The 23,042-nt window shown below is 43.4% G+C and overlaps 1 protein-coding gene across 1 annotated transcript in view; it reads right to left on the bottom strand.

Moving 5' to 3' along the window:
• LOC310798896 (glutamate receptor ionotropic, kainate 2-like) overlaps positions 1–23,042 on the bottom strand; it is a gene marked incomplete at both ends in the record, with an annotated part of 373,179 nt that overhangs the window by 246,116 nt on the left and 104,021 nt on the right. Inside the window, 2 exons of the mRNA XM_083661456.1 lie at positions 10,113–10,370; positions 14,826–14,993. Of these exons, the coding sequence (XP_083517582.1) occupies positions 10,113–10,370; positions 14,826–14,993 (426 nt within the window). The remainder of the gene's footprint in view (positions 1–10,112; positions 10,371–14,825; positions 14,994–23,042) is intronic.

Below are 23,042 nucleotides of genomic sequence, written 5' to 3'. Positions count from 1 at the left end.
CAGTATGACGTGTGAGACACGTGTGAGAATAGCAGGAAGATGCGAATGCGGCCGATAGGGATCTCTGTGAGGCTGAGAGACAGCCCACGTTCAATAATCCACTTTGCTTTGCGGCGGCATCTGGCACGGTGTGTGTTGTCTTAACACCTTGTCAGCGCTCCATGCAGATGGTGTTTTCATTAGTGTTCTGTCACCGTCAACAGCCAACGGCAGCCAAAAGACAAACCAGGAACAGACAGGAGGAAAGCACAATTCAATCATATTTCCAGGCAGATATTCCTCTGTACTTCTCGGATTGCGCACGACGACGACAATATAACGCTTCTCTCGCCCGCTGAAGCCCTCATATCTCTGGAAATGTCAAAAGCCAGAGTCTCATTTTTCAAATTGCACAATCGGTTTGGAAAGGCTTCACAGGCCTAGAGCGTGTGATCTGTGTGACCCTTCAGTTCAAACAAACCCTGAAGATGGGCAGTTATTAGAGATATGATTTTTTCACCTGACAATAGAGGAGTAGCAGTGTTGCAGGGTTTAACCCATTGATACCTGAGGCAGCATTTGTGTGTGTATCCCTTTAAGACCGCGAACGGCGTTAACGCGGTTCGCGGTCTTAAAGGGATACACACACAAATGAGGGACATACACGCAAATGCTGCATCAGGTATCAATGGGTTAAAGGTGCAGATTTTTGGCGTCTTATAACACGAACTAACCACCATATATCTGTGGGGGTTGATAGCGTTATCGATCAATACCAATGACTGTGATTACTGAGATTTCTGGCTTTCAAAACTCACTTTCTGGCTTGTTTTTGGAAATATAAACTCCCCACTTAATGGGGTTTCAAGACGCTCCCAACTCCACTCAAAACACAGCTCAGGTAAAGCCAAACGACAAAGCAGTAGGCTATTATGAGTCCAGGCTGTTATTAGTCCAGTATTTAGCATGGTGATGGATCACCTTTGTGGCTTTTTGCAGATGATGTGGTCCTGATGGCATCATGGGTCTGGGACCTTCAGCACTCACTGGACCAGTTCACAGCTGAGTGTGAAGCGGCTGGGATGAAGATCAGCACCTCTAAATCTGAGGCCATGGTTCTCAGCAGGAAACTGATGGATTGTCATTCAGGTAGGGAATGAGTCCTTACCTCAAGTGAAGGAGTTCAAGTATCTCGTGGGCCTTGTTCTTGAGTGAGGGGACAATGGAGAGGGAGATGGGCCGGAGAATCAGAGCAGCGGGAGCAGTATTAAGGTGCGTTCACACCGACCTATTAAAGTTTTTCGCTGGCGTCGAGTTTACATACAAAGTCAATGCAAACGAGCGATTGAGCGTATATTCGCCTGGGAGAAAAATCGCTGGGCGTCCGAGCGACAGAGACAGAGCGATAGGGAGAAAATACGCTCGTCGCTCAAGATGATCGGCCGCATAAGATGCTTATGTGTTTGTAAAAGACAATATGCGTGGGATCCCATGCAAGGGGGTCCATGAGATACCAGCTGGGCGAGGCATCCGTCACCCCTAACCTCAGTCACTGGTCATTCTCAACCTCGTCGAAGTAGGCCAGAAACGGGTTCCCGATAGCCGAGAACCTTCCAAGCAAGTTAGTTCTCAGGGACCTGAGTCTCTCCATCTGCACAACAGAGATCATGTCCATCAGCCACACCTGAAAAGAAGGTGAAGAGGAGGACTTCCATTCCTTCAGAGTGAGTCTTTTGGCGACAGTTGTCCCCAGTGTCAGAGATTGTTGCACAGCTGTGGGGAAGTTCAGAGAGGACTCCGAGCAGCCGAAGATGGCGAGTTCTGCCTCCGGCTGTAGGGTTATTTTGTAGGCCTTAGAGCAGCGATCCTCAAAGTCCGGACTCCGGTCCGCATCCGGACCCAAACTCCGTCCTATCCGGACCGAGCCCTATAACCTACATATCATTGAATAGTTACAATTTCACGGAGCGTTTCTATTTTAACCGGCACATGCTTTTCTAGCCTTTACGGTACTACTGGTTTATCTGTCAGGAAGCTCACAGACCAATGCATGCGCTGTAAATCATCACACGTGATGCTACTCAGCCAATCAACAAGCAAATCGATTCTGCCTGTTGCTTGCCTTGGCTGTGCTGCTGCTGCTGCTGCTGCTGCGGGAGAGTTGACACACGGACGGAGGAGAGGCGAGACTCGGAGAAATGCGAGAGATAGAAGTAATTTCACATTACGTGCTCAAAAGAAACGAGTAGACCGCGAAAACAAAGCTTTAGTTTTAATCCAGAGCAGGCAGACTCATGTTCATTCATTGTTCTCACGAGCAGTTCAAAACCAGTATGTCTCGTGGAGTGTGATGCGATCCTGACCAGCTGTCTATGGAAGCGCCACACATGAGCAAACACACACACTCAAATCCAGACTGAGGGCACACACACATTCACTGCCCAACGACATGCGAAGTTTGCATTGCGAACGATCGATAGATAGATAGAAAGACAGACAGGCAGGCAGATAGACAGACAGACAGACAGACAGACAAACAGACAGACAGACAGAGTGGAAGCTCACTTCTATCAAGAGAAAAGGAGGTTTGTTGGCTGAGAGTCTGAGACTGATAAGATGTGAAATTGAGTTAACAAAAGGAAGAAAAGGGGACTTATTTTTCTAAAATTAAAGCACTTTTAAGATGCACATTTTTCCAAAGCACTGTTGTGTTAATTAACACTAATTAACAACATTAATTAAATTATATTATATTATATTATATTATATTATATTATATTATATTATATTATTGTTATTGTTATTGTTACTATTATTATTACTAGTACGACACGACTAAAAATGTTTTGAGAATAAATAAGTTGCTATGATGGTTGTTTCTTACAGTAAGTTATTCTTGGGGTTCCCAGGGACCCCAGTGGACAGTCCTTGTATGTTGTTGATATATGAGGATAAACCAATTCCCCAGCTGGGCGGTGTGCCCTCTAAACACCAGCTTGACCGATCGGAGCCGACTCTGAATCACTTCCTCTCCTAAACGAGCCCTTCAGAATGACACCACGCAGTCAGCCACAGCGCCGCCTGTAGTCAACACGTTGTCTTATGGCTGACCTTTCATCTGATACAATTAAAAAAGTGTCAGTCGCACACGCTCATAAAAAAAAAGACACTCACTGGCCTCAGAGCAAATTATTTTTTTCACCCCCTCCCCTTTTTTTTTTACTGAGGGAAGCGATGCAGCAAAAATTATTTTTGTTGTACATTTCAATTATTTTTGCATCGTCAGGAGGTGCTTGACAACACGTTTCCAGGCTGACGGACGGAGACATAGGTATAATTGTGCAGAGAAATGAAAAAGCACGGGAGGCTGAGTCACGGTGGATGGAGATGTGATTTGCCGGGCGTAACACGCCATCTCCTCTCTCTCTTCCGCCACCTCAGGGACAGCCTCGGGATGCTGTTGCCATAGAAACCAGGCTATAAACTGAAATATGGTTTGATAGGGGCTTTTGAAGGCTGATAGAGTGATGTGTAGAATTGATGAATGCCGATATTATGCATCTGTTTCTAACAACAACCAATATTAGGTTTGGAAGGTTTTTGATGTCGATGTTTTTGGATCGAAGCTGCCGACGAACCATATTTTGTGCAATATTCAGTGACTTTAGATTTGACCTCTTTAGGTTACATAATGTTGTGTGTATCGTAGTGTGTCTTCCTCCAGAAAGTTATTCTTGTCAGGATGACAAATAGTGGTACACGGATTAATCGGTTTGACCGATTAATCAGTGGTGATAGGATGTTTTACAAATTATTGTTATCGACTGAACTTGGCTCCAGTAGTGGCTGATAGCTGTGTAGCCTCCACCGGTGATGCGGGGACGTCGGCTACATCACCTTATTAATTATATTAATGCGTTAAGGCTTTTGCACATCGGGTCCGTATTTTTCCTCTGAAATTGTTGTACGTTTTAAAATAAATATGACCTCATGTTGTCTCACTCATGTTTAGACACACTGACTCTGAAACTTCCGTCCGTCATTAAAGTTTTGGGAACAGGTTTGATTTTCTGCATTTTTCGCATCAGTCAAATAGCTTTGTGCTATTTGACCCGTCTGTCTTTTCGAATGATTGATTAAAAAACACATCGTGAGTAAAGACGTTTAGACTGAAGATAAGTGCTCTGCGATGAGCTATGAGAGCGCTGGCACTCAGTGCGCTCAACTGGGAGAGGTGCAGCAAGTCGTATTTTATGCATGATAGACTTTAGATGTCAACAATAAAGTCAAATATTGTTTATTTCCGGCAGCATCAAAAATGTTTGCAAGGGAGGGGAGGGGAGGGGGGCAATATCGGACAATTAATCGGCTATCGGCTTTTTTCCGCTCCAAATATCGGCCTTTAAAATCCACTATTGGTCGACCTCTGGTGGCCTCTAGTGGAAAAGCTCCTGAAGCAGCATTTAGACCAGGGTGCCCAATGATTTTCTTTAGATCTACTTTTACATCTTTCAAGATCACAAGATCTACCAGCCCCCAATATCTCTTATAGAGTCTACATAATTTACTGACAACTTAAAAAAAAATACAGCTGAAAAAATATAACTTGCTGTACCACCTGTGATTTGGAAAATGCAGAAGTATGAAGTGTGTGTGTGTATATATATATATATATATATATATATATATGTGTATATATATACATATAGAAGTATGAAGTGTGTGTGTATGTACATACAGTATATATATATGTGTATATGTATATATATATACAGTATATATATATATATATATGTACATACACACACTTCTATATATATGTATATATATATATACATATATATATATACATATATATAGAAGTATGAAGTGTGTGTATGTGTATATATATATACATATATATATATATATATATATATATATATAATGAAAAAGATTAATTGTAGCCCACACTGACTGGCCAATATGGGAGCTTTGAAAGCAGAATATCGGCTCGATGTATGGGTCCAACTCTTGAGCACAATAGCAACAGTTGGGTCTCCTTTCCTCCCAGGACAGGACAATGGAAAAATAGCTGGCCTACTGGAGAGCGGAGGTAGGCATGGACTACATACTGTGACCGGCCCAGAGGAGTGTTTTATTGTATCGGCTGGCTCTCCCTCATGGCTTAATCAAACTTCCCAGCAGCAGCAGCAGCAGCAGCAGCAGCAGCAGCAGCGTTCCAGGACACTTGTATGGATGTTATGGCTGCCTGGGAGAGCTACAACACATGCTGCCTGCCATCTCAGCTTTGCCATTATAAAGTTGAGCCGTTAGCGGAGTCCCATTATGGTTATTGATTTTCTTGTTTGCTCCCTGGTTGGTGGAGGAACGAGCACAAAGAGAGAGGTTGTTTCCGACTTCTTTTATGCCCCATTGTCGAAAAAGCAGACACGCTTTAGAAGAACAGCGTGAGTCCCGTGAGAATGATCTGGTAATATAGATGTTCTGCTACGCTGACTTTTCCAATATGTCGGGTAATATGCTCTACCAAAACAAGAGAAGAAGAAGAGGAGGCGTTGGCGTTGCATTGTGAAATAGAGTTACTGAGTCAACCGAGATCTCATTTTCCAGCTCGGTCCCTTCAACTCTGAGTGTCCAATGATCAGACCTATCCGTCCTCTCTATCAAGTCACGTGATCTCTCTATCAGGTCACATGATCAGACCTATCCGTCCTCTCTATCAAGTCACGTGATCTCTCCATCAGGTCACATGATCAGACCTATCCATCCTCTCTACTGCGTCACATGATCAGACCTATCCATCCTCTCTACCAGGTCAGATGATCAGCCCTATCCATTTCTACAGGGTCACATGATCAGCTCTATCCGTTCTCTCTATCGGGTCACATGATCAGCCCTATCCGTCCTCTATATCAGGTCACATGATCAGCCCTATCCCGCCTATATCGGGTCACATGATCAGCCCTATACCATCCTCTCTCTATCGGGTAGGGCTGCACGATATGAGGAAAACCTGTGATGTGAGATAACGCTGTTCACTATTTTGCGATGACGATATGACCTGCGATAAATAAAAAAATGCTATAAACAAAAATATGAATGGGTAGGGGTGCTCCGATCTGGCTAAGCCACGATCCGATCCGATTCCGATTCCTGGGGTCACGATCCGATTCCAGAATCGATTCTCGATTCCAACGATTCTCGATTCCAGAATCTAGAATCGATTCTCAATTATGTAGTTTTATATTGCAATAACACACAAAGGTAAATCTAAGACAAAAAATGACAAATGTATTCATGCTGAACTTCAAATTCAACTTCTGAAGTGTTACAGTGAGGGCCTAAATTAATTTTGCAATATGAGTGTGTTAATTTAAGCATACGTATCAGTAAGTGGCACGGGATTCTCAAAGCCTGTGTTGAGGGTCATACGAACAAAAATGCACTCTTGAAGCAAAAAAAAAAATCTAAAACCAACAAGTTAATTATTTACATTTTTACCTCAATGTGCAACAGTCATTTCTTACACATGAGATTACTTTTAGCCTTTTAGTCATAACGATTATTGAAAGATATTCCATATTCCAGACTGAAATGTTATAACAGAAGTGGAGTATTGGCCAGAATGACATGAACATTTGGACACTTATTCAGCCGGTATCTTGCATGTTGCGTTCAGGTGCACTGTAAAAAAAAAAGAAAAAAAAAAAATTGCGATAACACGTGACTTTTGCGATGTGTTCATCTCGCATTTTCATATCGCGATGACGATGAAAATACGATTAATCGGGCAGCCCTACTATCGGGTCACATGATCAGCCCTATCCGTCCTCTCTATCGGGTCACCTGTGTAAACGCCGACAATGGCTAAGGTGAAGCTGTTTGCAGGTCGGCCGCCAGGATCTCATTTCCTATCTCCAAGACAGAAAATCAAGCCACTATTAACCCCCATAGTGAAGCAGCTATGTCCACTTTACACCTTAATTAACAGAGGTGGTGGGATCAGCCATAATCAATTCCTCCCTAAAGCTTCCTACAGGACCTGCAGGGCAAAGACTCACACACACACACACACGCACGCACGCACGCGCGCGCGCGCACGCACACACACACACACACACACACACACACACACACACACACACACACACACACACACACACACACACATTGAATCACTGGAAGGCAAACAGAATCTTTAGGCTGATGCAATCCACTACGTTACTGCATGCTGCAGAGCTCTCTCTGGGTCTGGGACACTTTCCCTCAGAGGGCTGGTTATGGGAGGGAACCGTTCACTTGGCCAGTCATAATTATGCCAGTGATGGCTTCAGTCCTCCCCAATCAGTAACGACTTTGCGATCAGACGACACGGGAGGCGCAGCCCATTTTTCGAACCCGCTCTCTCATCGGTGCTACGACCTGTCACTCATTCAATTTCAACCCGCCTTCAAAAATCAGCAGTGGCTGTGAACTGGCACAGACTCACTTATGTAGTATGCGGAGCGCAGCGATTCAACGTTAATATTTGAGTCTGGGGAGAGACTACATGTACAGTAATACCTGTAAACGGATGCACTGCCACATGTACATGTAATAGCAGCAGCAATGCAATTTTTCCATTACAGTATTACCTCCGCCAAGGAGGTTATGTTTTCGGTGCCGTTTGTCATTTTCTGTTTGTCTGTTAGCAGGATTATGGAAAAACTACTGGGTCGATTTTCATGAAACTTGGTGGGAGGATGTAGCACAGCAGGGCCCAAGGATGAACCCATTCAACTTTGCCGTGGATCCGAAAGAGTGCGAGGCTAGCAAAAATGGGCTGTAACTAGGGCTATACAAATAAACTTGACATGACTTGACCTGACTAGATTCGGCTTCCGGGGTGGCTGTTATTGTTTTTTTGTTTTTTTTTTATGTATGCGCACATCCACGGAGAATCGTACGGATAACCTTAACACGCCTTAATGACTTGCAGCTAGCGGGTGTGGAGTTTCTGCAAATGGAGGATATGTCTCTGTGGAAAACATATACATATAGGGAAGGTAAACACTGCCCATCTGCTTATATTAATGACAGAATTAGAATGATATAAAGTGGACTGATAATTGGTAAAGCCATCCTTTAACTTCCACAGGACCCTTAATGTCCCTTTAACGTCCACATTACCATAATGTCCCTTTAACTTCCACAGGACCATCATAAATTGAGAGTGAGAACAGAAACACTCGGTGTAGCTGAGCCTTTAGGTTTACAAAACCGTTACGTTTTAAAAACTGCGGTTAATAGTGAAATTAGTTCATCGCTGCATCCATCATTTCATCCCATCCCAGGTCTGAATGTCTGCGCATCTGTGTGTGTGTGTGCGCGCGCGTGTGTGTGTGCGTGTGTGTGTGTGCGTGTGCGTGTGTGTGTGTGTCAGCCTTGTGATGATGACTGACGTGTGCAGGATGTCTCCAGCATCCTAATTGGGGTAAAGAAAATGAATGGATTCATGATTCATGATCACATTCTGCCTTCTGTGTATTTCCTGATTTGTTTGCTTACTCGCTTGATTGCTTCTCTGTCATTTAGCATGTACGCTGGTTGGCATAAACGTGACTTCAAATTATAGAATTGAATTTGGCCTGAACGCCGACTACAATGAACATGCAGTACTGCACCAGCATCCGGGCCAAACCGGTCCCGGCGTTATGTGTGTCGGAGCATCTCTCCGGGATGCCTTGGCAGCCCCGTCCCCCCGGCTGGCAGCGGGCCTGACCCCGAGCATATGGTGCATGTACCCAGCCTGCTGGGTCGTTTGCTGCCTGCTGCCCCGACTGACTCGCCGAATCTGTCAAAGACTGGGGGGTTCCATCAAGGTCTGCTTACCTCGGTAACAAAGACATTCACTGCTGCAGCCTCACAAATCTCACCGAGCTGCTTCGGTTAGAGAGCAGCAGAGCACAGGAGGTCACGACGCTCTGCTGTCATTGGGCAAAAACAGCCCCGTCCGTCCTCACAAGGAAAATGACCACATTGGCCGATAAAGGCGGTTAAAACGACCCAATGTGTACAAATGTGATCTGAGTCGGAAGCTGTAACCAAGAAGTTATTTTTAGAAAACAGTTCGAGGTTTCATCCAATGATAATATGATGAGTCAGTATAGAGACAGTCGGCATGTCTGGGAACGCCCACAAAATGTTAAACGGCTGGCGCGCGAGTGGGGTAAAACCGCCCATATATCTCATGGGCTGACTCACCAAAAGACGGTGCTGCGGCTCTAAACTACAGGTTTGGGGGTTCTAGAGCAGAACACAAGACGTCTGCTCAGATGTGCGTTTACTGCGGTGGTTAAATCCCCGATCATGTCTGCCTGGGCTGGGCTATCGGCTAAATTCTAACTTTGCTGAATGGATAGAATGGGGGTTTTTACCCCACCCTGACCCCGCCCCCAGCCAGGCTGAGCCAGCTAAACCAGCGTCTATGACGAGACATGGCCTCAACCTATACACATACAGGGCACCGGGCATGAAGCATTTCATTTATGTTCAAGATGAAACTGGTGACAAGTAGGGTGAAGGGGTGGGATTGGTGGACTGGTAGCTTCCACGTCTTTCAACTTCCTCATCGCGAGAGACCTGGTTCATCCTCCTGACGTGTTCCATTTCTAACCATAACCCAAATATTACAAACATGCAGATTGGTCCGATACATGTCATGACTCTTTTTCAGCCACAGCAAAGTAGGGGTGCACCGATCACGTTTTTTTACCACTGATCACCGATTGCCGATCGCCTATGGGAAATATCTGCCCAACCGATCATCGACCGATCACTGATTACCGATCACCGATATATAAACTCCTCAAAAAAAGTTTGGAAACGTTATTTCGGTCAATTATTTCTCCCCTTTAATAATACCAATTGGCATTGTATTTTATATCGTTGGAAAGCCTGATTAGTGATAGGGCTTTTTTTTATAAGAAAAAAATATATATATAAAAAAATATCGGCAATCAGACGAAATGTCGGCAATCAGCCGATAGCATATTTGAGGTCAAAATCGGCCGATACAGATTGCTTGCCGATCGATCGTGCACCCCTACAGCAAAGTCACAGCAAAGTACAAGACGTGCTGGCGGCCTTACCCGTGCTGTCATCATAAACCACAGTGACCGTCTTCCACTTGAAGAAGTGGACCAGGTCCAGGATGGCCCGGCTAAGCGAGGAGAAGTCCGGATAGAGGCTGACGTAGAAGACATCTCTGTTGTCCGATACCTGGTGCTTCCACTTGGTCTGGATGTGGGGCACCCCCAAGGCATTGCAAATGGACTGGACCGCGTTGGCCGAGGAGCTGTGAGAGGGACCGAAGATGGCTGCCACCCCCAGTGAAAGCTGGTCACAAGCTAGGGAAGAACATGTCACGCATTAGTTCACAGGAAGCCGGGCGTTTAACGCAATTGAGAACTTGTTGGAGCCATTGTGCTTATTCGAAGTATTCTCTTTCTTTATTCTAATATTCTCTATTCTAATTTCTCTATTTTAATATTGAAATGTAGTTGCCTGACATTTTGCACACTTTTCTAATCTAATTGCTTTCTGAGCACCCCACCTGGCTTTAGACTGGTGAATTGCATGACGAGGGGTGGCTTACAGACCTGTATCAGGGAATGGGTGGAGGCTAAATGTTTGAGAGGCTAGGAGAAAGGGCATACATTTTCTTTGAACCACATTATTTTGAATCCTGATTTTTAATCCTGTGCTATTTTTTACAGGAGTTGACAAGAAAACAAAGATTAAGTTGCATGTTTTGAGCTGCCCTGATTATTTTTGGAAACATTAAAATAAATATCCGTTATTTTACCAACTTCAACTTGGACTCATGGACTCGCTTTTTTGGACGTGCGTATCAAAGTATGCCTAGTCGTCTCAACAATGGAAAACAAAATGGGAAAAAAGCCGATACAGAACTCATTGGAACTCTGTTCATTTCCTCTTTTTTGGGATCCCAATCGCACTTGGCCAATTCCCCCTGCTGTCCCCGTCGTTGCTCCACCCCTTCTGCTGATCTGAGGAGAGTTGTAGGCTAGCACACGCTTCCTCCGACATAGCGCGGGGGCGGCGGCGCGCGATTCCCCCCAGCTAACTCGAACAGGCGCCCTTGACCGACCAGAGGAGGCGCTATCGTAGCAACCAGGACACATACCCTGAATCCGGCTTCCCACCCGGCAGACACGACCAATTCTGCCGGTATGGATGCCCGACCAAGCCGGAGGTAGCACAGGGGGCTCGAACCTGCGACCCTCGTGTTGGTCGGCAGGGAATCTACCGCTGCAGTGCCCGTACAGTACGTACCTCCATTAATTTCCTATGGCGTACCAGGGATTGGGACATTTGTCGCATGTCATCCCCCTGTCTCTTTCCATTATATTAAAGCCACAATCAGTAACTTTTTCACCTTAATATAACAGCTTTTTAGTCATTGAGGATGGTAGAGTGACTTGTAACAGGGAGAATGTCACCTCTATTGGTCACACAGCGCCCTCTAAAGGCCTCTCCTGGGACTAAGCAGTTTGCTGCCTGCGTCCCGGAGGCAAGATGCACGCATCATGCGCTCTACAGCGGGAGCGTTGTGTTCCTGGAAACAAGGAAGTAACTCGATTCGGATTTGCTATGAAACTGACGTTTCACGTAACTATGGATTATTATTTCATCACGCGGTGAGTACCCGATGTCACAACATGTACATAGAGCTTTCTGCCGCTGTGTTTTGTTGACTTTGAACGGCGATATCGATATCGATACTATTGCACGCAGAGGGCACAGTTTCTCCAATAGCAAAACTTGGAAAAGTTACTGATTGTGGCTTTAAGTCATTTAACTTTCAGCGTTTGTCCAAAGCGACTTACAATACGTGCATTTCGTTCACAAAAGTCCTCTATTTCAGTTTTCATCAGCTAAGCCTTTCATAGAAATAAGTAGCATTCATATATTTATTTTTTTAGAAGGGGCAGAAGACGATGACATGATTGGCTCAAAGAAAGTCTGCAGGCTGCACCTCCAAGCACATTATTTGATATAAGGAACTTGCCTAAATCACGGGGACAGGTTATAATGGGCCATAATTGATAAGAGACTTGAAATGTCAGTCTGATGCACACACAAACCTGATAGATGAGAGCACTTTATAGGCTGTCTCCTCTCCGGGGGCTAAACAGGTCTTTGAATTACTGCCACCGAGTCATTACCTGAAGCCAATCAATTCTCTCTGTTTATGTTTGAAGTGCTCAGCCATTTCCCCCATGCCTGATTATAATTGTCCCAATCTAAGCCGCTGCGGCTCGCAATCCTCTAACAGGGAACACATTTACAATGCAAAACAGCTATGGCATATTCATAGCTTTCAAGGGGCGTTACGTGCTGCCGGGAACGCCCACCTGGCGGTCAAAAAACTTGTTCATTCCACTGCCGCCGAGTCACTAGTTTCTCACGCTGTTTGTTCAGCCAAAATGCCGGATACCTGTTGTGCTATCGGTTGCACTAACCGACGAGGAGACACGCCTGGCTTGTGCTTTTACAGAATGCCGTGGGAGAAAGAAAACTCAGAAAGGAGGAGGTTGTGGATTTGTGCGATTAGACGTGGTTCAGTCGCTGGGGAGGGCAAATGGCTACCATCAAAGTACACACGTCTTTGCAGCCAACATTTCATCAAAGGTAAGCTCAAGTAATGTTAACGGGGTATTTTAATCATTATTGTAACGTTACTTGAGCTTACCTTTGATGAAATGTTGGCTGCAAAGACGTGTGTACAAACGGCTGAACAAACAGCATGAGAAACTAGTCGACGCGGCTGGCAGCGAATGAACAAGTTTGTTTTTTGACCGCCAGGTGGGCGTTCCCGGCAGCACGTAACGCCCCTTGAAAGCTATGAATAGCATATGTGCACACGTATTCAAGTATATACAGTACATATCCACAAGCACAACACATCCTACAAGTATACAGTACATATCCACAAGGACAACACATCCTACAAGTACAGTATATACATATCCACAAGCACAACACATCCTACAAGTACTGTATACAGTACATATCCAGAAGCACAACACATCCTACAAGTATATACATATCCACAAGCACAACACATCCTACAAGTATATACATATCCACAAGCACAACACATCCTACAAGTACTGTATACAGTACATATCCAGAAGCACAACACATCCTACACGTATATACATATCCACAAGGACAACACATCCTACAATATCCACAAGGACAACATCCTACAAGTATATACATATCCACAAGCACAACACATCCTACAAGTATATACATATCCACAAGCACAACACATCCAACAAGTATACAGTACATATCCAGAAGCACAACACATCCTAAAAGTATATACATATCCAGAAGCACAACACATCCTACAAGTATACATATCCACAAGCACAACACATCCTACAAGTATATACATATCCACAAGCACAACACATCCTACAAGTATATACATATCCACAAGCACAACACATCCTACAAGTATATACATATCCACAAGCACAACACATCCTACAAGTATATACATATCCACAAGCACAACACATCCTACAAGTATACATATCCACAAGCGCAACACATCCTACAAGTATATACATATCCACAAGCACAACACATCCTACAAGTATATACATATCCACAAGCACAACACATCCTACAAGTATATACATATCCACAAGCACAACACATCCTACAAGTATATACATATCCACAAGCACAACACATCCTACAAGTATATACATATCCACAAGCACAACACATCCTACAAGTATATACATATCCACAAGCACAACACATCCTACAAGTATATACATATCCACAAGCACAACACATCCTACAAGTATATACATATCCACAATCACAACACATCCTACAAGTATATACATATCCACAAGCACAACACATCCTACAAGTATACATATCCACAAGCACAACACATCCTACAAGTATACACATATCCACAAGCACAACACATCCTACAAGTATATACATATCCACAAGCACAACACATCCTACAAGTATACATATCCACAAGAACAACACATCCTACAAGTATATACATATCCACAAGCACAACACATCCTACAAGTATATACATATCCACAAGCACAACACATCCTACAAGTATACATATCCACAAGCACAACACATCCTACAAGTATATACATATCCACAAGCACAACACATCCTACAAGTATATACATATCCACAAGCACAACACATCCTACAAGTATACATATCCACAAGCACAACACATCCTACAAGTATATACATATTCACAAGCACAACACATCCTACAAGTATATACATATCCACAAGCACAACACATCCTACAAGTATATACATATCCACAAGCACAACACATCCTACAAGTATATACATATCCACAAGCACAACACATCCTACAAGTATACATATCCACAAGCACAACACATCCTACAAGTATATACATATCCACAAGCACAACACATCCTACAAGTATACATATCCACAAGCAAAACACATCCTACAAGTATATACATATCCACAAGCACAACACATCCTACAAGTATACATATCCACAAGCACAACACATCCTACAAGTATATACATATCCACAAGCACAACACATCCTACAAGTATACATATCCACAAGCACAACACATCCTACAAGTATATACATATCCACAAGCACAACACATCCTACAAGTATATACATATCCACAAGCACAACACATCCTACAAGTATATACATATCCACAAGCACAACACATCCTACAAGTATACATATCCACAAGCACAACACACGCTACCTTTCCTGGAGGCTTCGAAGCTGTCGTAGATGTTTATCCTTTGGATGTCGTAGGTGAGGGTGGTGTTTGGCAGTAAGGTTCTGTTTCTGTTGATTGTGTTTAAAGCAAATTTAAAGGCTAGTTCCTCCGCACCTGATGGGCCGCTTTCAATGGACTCAAATATTCCTCCTGTCAAGAGAAGAGAAAGAGTTGATTAGTGACCAATCGCTTTTCGGTTCATTGAAGTGACACTTTACATTCAAAGAGGACTAGGAATTAGGGATAGGCAACACATTTCGAATTTTTGAATAATCAAATAATAACCATCTCGGCTTTGTTCGTGTATAAGCTAACGTGGCTAACGTAATCTGTGTCTGGATCTGTGAATATCAATAGAGCCAAAGTTACCCCCTCTTCCTGTCCATGGGATTTCATCCGCCATTAATTTTTCCATAGACCTTGTGGAAAATGCTTATAAAATTTGTTGTCAAATTTGACTCCCATTGTTCTGATTTTTAAGGAGTGGGCGAATTTCGACGAAAAGTCGACTTTGGCCCAGCGAATTTCGACTGGTGTTTTTGCTAGAAATGCCCATCCCTACTAGGAATGCACCGATTTATCGTCCGTACATCGGTATCGGTCGATATTGGCCTTGTTGACTGCCATTGGCCTATCGGCCAAATTAGATGACGTTCGCCGATGGCAGTGGCCGATGTTTACGGTATCTCTCATGTGAAAGAGGCTAAAGATGGTTTCGTAAATGTGTATGATTGAATTTGTGCTCAATCAAAGATAGTGTGATGAAGGGCTGAAAGACTTCAAAACAGTTCAGTTATTTGTTCGTATTGAAGGTTTCTTCCTGTCACAAAAGGTGGAATGAATATAACGACAACAAAAAGAAAACAAAAAATAAACAAAATATCGGAATTGGCTATCAGCCAAATGTGTATTTTAAAGATCGGTATCAGCCCAGAAATTCACAATCGGTGCATCCCTAGAGAGGACTTTACCTGACTCCATACAGAAAACACGGATGAGTTTGATCCCAACTTGAATCATCACTGTCAGCCACAAAGGAACCAATATGGCGACTGTCCAAAGGATTCTCATATCCTGATATAGTGTGAGCCTCAGGTAAGGTGATAGAGCTGTGCTGCACAAACCGCACACAGCGGTAATGGCTGCACTGCAAATATCCTGTGTGGCTTATTTATACAGTACAGTACCTGTATACAGTATAGAGTTTTCACAGAATGGTGTTGTTGCTAGGGAACAGTTTGGAACCTGTCAATTATTGTACTAGCAAACACTGCAACAAGAAGTAAGCTGGGGCAATTTGGAATGTTTATGTTTTTGAGTTGAAACCGTCGACTACATATAGACGGTTTTAACTTGAGAACAAAAACATTCTAAATTGAACCCCCGCTCACTTACTGTTGCAGTGTTTGCTATGGACATAAAAGAAAAAAAAACATTCAAGTGCAGGACTGACCATTCCGTGAAAACCGTCTATACAGCTGAGCGGCGAAAACAAAAGTAACGATGTCGAGTGAATATTTCTGCAGTTTGCCGAATGCTGAGAAAAAGGAAGTGCTGTGGGGTTGCGCTCTGGTGAAAACCGTCTATACAGTCTTTCAGATACTATACACACCACAAGGAGACAAGTCTGAGTACAGGCAGGAGGTTGACCATCTGGTGACTTGGTGCAGTCAAAACAACCTGGAGCTCAATGCCCAAAAGACAGTGGAGAAGATGATTGTGGATTACAGGAGGAACACAGTCCCACCCTCCCCATCACACCGGGTGACTCCCCAGTCAACACTGTGGAGTCCTTCCCCTTCCTGGGGACCATCATCAGCCAGGACCTGAAGTGGGAGCTGAACATCAGAGCTCTCATCAAGAAGGCACAACAGAGGATGTACTACTTCCTGCGGCAGCGGAAGAAATTCAAAGTGCAAAAGGCAACGCTGGTGCACTTCTACACCTCCATCGTTGAGTCCATCCGTAACGTAAACACGCAAGTCAGAGCACATCACCCCGGTTCTGCACTCCCTCCAGTTAACCACCGCATCATCACCTACAAACTTCTCCTGTTAATATACAAGGCCATTCATCACACCGCTCCAACCTACCTCCAAGAACTAGTCACCCCCTCAATCCTCACTCCGGACACTCCGATCATGCAGCTCCAACCTCCTTTCTGTCCCTAGGACCAAACTGGCAAGCTTGGGTGACCCAGGGCTACAGACTCTCTTGATGTTTTTAAATCAAAACTTAAAACCCACGTATTTATTTTAGCTTTCCCCTAGGGTCCTCCCTCTCTCTTTACACGTGTTGTTTTTATCCTTTTATCTTTTTATTATTTTAGTAGCTGTTCCCCCCCCCCCCTTGATTGATTGCCTGATTCCTTTTATCATGCATCTGTAAACCACCTTGTGAAGTCCTTGGATTTTAAAGTGTGCTATATAAATTGAATTTATTATTATTATTATTATCCACTGTGCTGAGAAAGTGATCGGATGCAACCTGCCATCCCTTCAGGACCTGCACAACGGCAGGAGGCTCAAGCGGTCTCGTAAAATCATGGCCGACCCCTCCCACCCAGGACACAAACTCTTCAAAATACTCCCCCTCACCAAGAGACTGAGGTCTGTCAAGACCCAAACCTCTCACCACAAGAACAGCTTCAACTCCAACTGCAATCGGCCTCGTCAACAAGGCCCGTAAGGCCCCTCTACTAAAGACTCTACCAACTCCCACCCCCAATACCCCCCCGAGCACAGCCAAAACCCCCACCACCACCCCACCCCATCACATGGCACTTCACAGCAACAGCAGCTGGACTACACTTGTTACATTAAAGTATCTGCTTCTCCTAACAGAACTTTCTACTCTATTAGATGACTCTTGTAATCGTGCACCACAACACTCCTCCTATTCGTATTGTATATATTAGACTGCACCTACAATTTTGTGATTCTGTCTTTTAGATGTGTTTTTTTTATCTCTAAATATGACCGATACGCTGCATACTTACACTAAGACAATTTCCTCCTATGTAATCTTGCATTTGTGGCGATAAAGTGATTCCGATTATCATGCTCATTCTCTCTCATAAATGTATTTAAAATAGACACATCACACCACACCTATTGTAGTAGTTAACATTTAGTAAATGTTTAAATGTACCCATGCCTTGTTTGTTTTAGCTTGTGCAATATGCATGTGTTACAGGTACAGATTGGAACGAGGAATCCAAACTTTAATTTAACTTCTGTCACTCGTTTACCATACAGTGTAAGCACTTGTGACTTCCGGTATCTGACTTCCGGTCTAGTTCTATTCATAAACTCAGAATCTTATTCAGTTGACTTATTTCACTTATTTCATTTACTTGTTTAACCTGCACCTTGTATTTTCCTTTAAGCAACATATTATAAAACATTTTCACTTGGCAAATAAACATATTCGGTAATAAACAAATAAACATTTTCTTCTCTCCCATAAACGTATCTTATTTAGTTAAATTCAATTAATTATTCAAAAGCCATATTATCCCATCTTACATCTTAAACTATATTTACCAGCTAAACTACTTCCATAACTAATGCCCTGTTGTCTATGATACCTGCTGTCTGGGATATAACCCACTTCCTAGCCATTTCAACCTGCAGGCTAATCCAGTGTTACACATAACAGTACAGATAGCATTACAGTTTTTACTTATAGCTTAACATTAAACACAAATAGCATTACTCAACATACATAGTAACATAAGCATAACGAAACACATTCATATCACGGACTCAAAACAGTTGCTAAACTAATATTAATACATCCTACACTGCATTTACCATGGCTAACCAATCGTTATGCTAACGTTAGCTTCGCCATGCTAATCGTTAGCGCGCTAGCAAGAAATGCTAATAATACCACCATTCACTCATTCTTTCACACTCTAGCATATCCCGGTTCCACATTCACACTAACACTGTATAATTCTATGTTCTGGTTCATCCTAACAGCAATTATTACCTGGATAAACATAAAGCATTTGTCAGATATCAGTTAGCTTCTGTCACAGTTTAAGCACTTTGACTTCCGGACTCTGACTTCCGGTCTGACGTGAACAGGATGTATAAACGGCTAAACCCAAGGGCGCCAGCACCCTCTACTGGCCGTTTACTAACCTAGCAGATTATATTATTTCCATAGATTAGACAGGCTGCTGCAGGCACAAATAACAACAAATCTCTACACTACAGTGATCTATACGTTTTTAAATTTGGTTAATTATTATGCTTGTATTATATTATAGTTACATTTAAATGGGGGGTATTACTATTAGCTTAGCGTTGGGGGTATAGTATATCAGTATAAACCTTTTGACCATGTAATCCCTTAAGGGCCACAATTAGTTGACATTATTATTAGATTATTAATTTGATTCTGATTCTGTTTGTGCTTTCTGATTCTGAAGTGGTCGCTCCAGGCAGAAAGGCAGGGAAAGTGTGTTTAAACGTGCGGGCCTCCACTAGCTACCAGCCTCCAGTGAATACTTCTGACAGCCGGCAGATGAATGGACGGAGAGCATGCCTAGAGAGTTGGGGGTGGAGGGTTGGAGTTCTTAGATCAATGTGCTCTGATTGGCCGGCAAATCAATCAATCAAGCCCTCGGGGAGCAGTGGAGCACAACAGAGAGAGATTGAAGTGTTTTGTTTGGGTTAGCCCTCTGGCCTGCCCCTGCTTGCTCAGTGTCCATCAACGGGATCCCGGACTCACTGCTTTATTTACTCCCACTACAACGACTCTACTGTAGGGTCCACTCAAGTCCACTCCAAGTCCAGGCAAATGCTGCCTTACGCTACGTTCACACAGGGCACCTCCGTCTCGCCTCGCCTCAACCCACGCCTACGCCTACAGACCTTGAGCTGCGCGTGAACCTATCACACGGTTTTGCGATCACACTGCACGCCTATTCCACGCTGAACCTGGAGCCGAGTTACAAGCGCCTCTCCTCTCTCCCGAGTGTTTTTTTTCGGTCACGTGTAGTCCCGAATTATCATGGGTAGGTAAAATAAATCAGATATATTTAATGTGCTGGATATGTATAACCAGGTCTCCTTCTTTGGTGACTGCTGTCATAGAGAACTGGATGCTGTTGTACTAAGTGGATTAACTTTTCATTGTCCATCTTGCTTCTTCGGTCGTGGTCTCTCCTGAAGATTTGTTTACCGACGGGGAGAAAGCCCCACGTTATAGCCACCCGTCAATCACTCTCTCTTTCTCTCTGCTCAACATTGTTGTAGTAACACCATTTTATTTTGAAATTCAGTTGACTTTGCCATTTCCCACGGATATTGTCGTGTTTTTCCTTCATGGCTTGATAGAAGAAGTGTGCCTTCACGCGCCTAGTCGGCTTGAAAATAGAACTCACGCCTAAACGATAAAATCGGCGCAGCTCAGACGAGGTGTGGGGACACGCAAGGTTCACGCTGAGGCGCCCTGTGTACACAGCCTCATTGACTAAAAAGGACGCCTATTTAAAAGCGTGGGTAAAGGCAAGGCGTAGGCAAGGCTTGGGTGCCCTGTGTGAACGTAGCTTTAGTTTACGGCTGGAGGTGGCAAGTGGCAAACGCATCATCTCCCACCTACGTGCGTTCAAAGCTTCATTGCTTCAAGTCGCAAAACCATGGATGCTAATAGCATCGCTATTAGACAGCTAACAGCTAGCTAATAACAACATTAACATTTAATTGTATGGGTTTTAAACAACTACTGTATTGGTATGCTGTTTGGTCTGAAAGCTTAGTATTGTTGAAAAGAAAAGAAAAAATGTGGCAAAAATTTGTTTTTAACACATTGACTGCCAGCCCTTTTTTCAATGCTGTAGGTAGGTTCTGCCAGGTTTTTTTTTGAGGATTCTGGCTCATTTTACAAGAGCCGAGGATTCTTTTCTGCTAAGATTTTGTGAACACACAATATCTCAAAACAACTAATAGAATGTGTGCTTTCTCTGTCTAAAAGAGTTAGTTTGTAGAGTTAGTAGTTATGTAAGCATTAGCAGTTGAATACAGCATGGTTTCAGCGTGAGAAAAATTATTCAGAGATAAACGGCTTTTTGTGAAATTCGATAGAACAGTCACTTTAACCATTCATTTTTGGCATCAGTAAGACCTAAACAATAGTTTTGAACAGTAATTTCCTCCATAACAGCAGGAAACTCCCCTCTGCTTCCAACTCCTCCCTCCGTGGGCGTTCCTCTTGGCTGCAGCCAGCGGCCGTGTCACAAGCTTGTCACCAGTCTCACTGCTTTGCAGCTGCTGTGCGGCTGTGCCTGTCTGAGCGGCCGCTCTTTGAGGAAGTCTGGTTGGACTCGCTCGCTTCTTGGAGTTTTGGTTGAGAGCTTTGATCAAGCTTTTGCGATTCTAGTCATATTTATGCTGCGTGTTTCAAAGTGTGTTCCATCCGTGATCTATTATGCAAATTTGCAATCCCGCACTGCCAGCAATCAGCGCGAAAACGAAAGCGTTTTCGCCAATCCATTTTCATGAGAATGGCTTCGTCACACTGCTTTTTGCTTGCCTTCCTCCTTCCTTGTCGCCACTTAGTGGGTCGGTGGAATGGGTTGTACACGTTGTACACGTCCAATACTTATATAAGAGATGTAAAAGGGTTAGATGCACATCCCACCGTCAAAAAAAAGAAATCGCCATATTGAAATGACGTCAAATGATGCACTGGGAGCAACTATTGGTTTGAGAAATCATACCAGAGTTTGGGAGTGGGAACTCTGACTTTAAGTTGCATTTTATTTTATTTTTAGCTAGTAGCAAGTGGCCATTTACGATCTCCGAGTTATAAACAAATGCAGCACGTACAATCCGAGCTGCTAGCACCGAGCCTCCCCGTTGAACGCGTTGGACATTTGTGGATTATGCAGGAAACTGAAGGAAGACTGTTTTCATAAGATATCATACGAATGTTTAATGAGAATACATTACCGAGTGTGATCTATAAAGCTCAACAGTCACGAGACGTGACGTCACCTCGGGTTCCGGTAAAAATCCTTATCTAAAGAATTTTAAGCCTGGAACCAAGCCAATGGTTGGCTCTGCTCTGACATGCAGGGAAATTAATTGTGTCTGTGTGCTATTGTGTGGAATGAGCCAGCTGGAGCTTAAAGCAAACAACTCAACAGAAAGACCACTGACTGTACTGTTGAGAAGTTTCTACTTTCATTAGTATTCATCTCATGATGGGAGACCCCTGTTTTGCAACCCATAATGAGTTTGAAGGAATTAATAAGCATCAGTTAAGCGGGATGTACTATAATTGGAAAGCTGAGCATTTGGAATGGGTCCGTTGACACACCAACGAGAGCCACTTCCTGCCGAGAAGCTCCGTGGCTCCATTGGAAGCAATGTGGAGATGAACCAAGGTGGACGTGAGGAGGAGAAAGGAGGGCTGCTCGATTAGGGCAAAAATCATAATCATGATTATTTTGACTGATATTTAGATCACGATTATTTAACACAATTACTCATTGACTTTGGCAACATCATGCATTTATTGAACTTGGGAAAAAAATCTTTAATGCTGGATTTCTTTGACATAATTGAAAATAAATGAAAATAAATGTAAAAACAAATGGATAGACAAATAGGCTAACCAAAATAAATAATGTATATAGAGATGATCTTGTTTTCATAATTGTGGGAAGCCAAATTTGTAAATGAGATACAAATTTGATTAATTGGTAGGTCTTTGTTGGAAGAAAAAAAAACTGGCCCCCTCCTGCAGGTGCATACTCAGGTTCCTGTTTAATTGTTATTGAGTCTATTTCTGCAATAACTGCCCTCGCATCTGTGTTTACTCTACTAACGTTAAAGTTACTACTCATTGCTTCAGGAGACGCCATTACTGTTTTGCCAGCGGCTTCCCTGATTGGCCAGTTACATTGTCAACTATGACAATTTCAGGAAATCGATAATTTCAGGAAATCGATGTGGGCGGCTGGAAGTCCAGACTGATCCATAGAGTGACACAGAAACAAAACAAAACAAAAATAGGAACTCATAGATTACTTTATTTATTTATTTATGGGGGGGTAAAGTTATAATTCGATACACATGTGTGTGTGTGCCACCAGAGGCAATGACCCTTTGAAGGAATGCTGTCCAACCCCAGAGCTCTTCCCAGACACAGAGCGGTGATCAGTCAAGAGAGAAATCCATC

The sequence above is a fragment of the Poromitra crassiceps genome (genome assembly GCF_964638095.1).
Source record: "Poromitra crassiceps genome assembly, chromosome: 26".
Taxonomy (NCBI): Eukaryota; Metazoa; Chordata; class Actinopteri; order Beryciformes; family Melamphaidae; genus Poromitra; species Poromitra crassiceps.
This window is presented reverse-complemented; position numbering and strand designations above follow the sequence as displayed.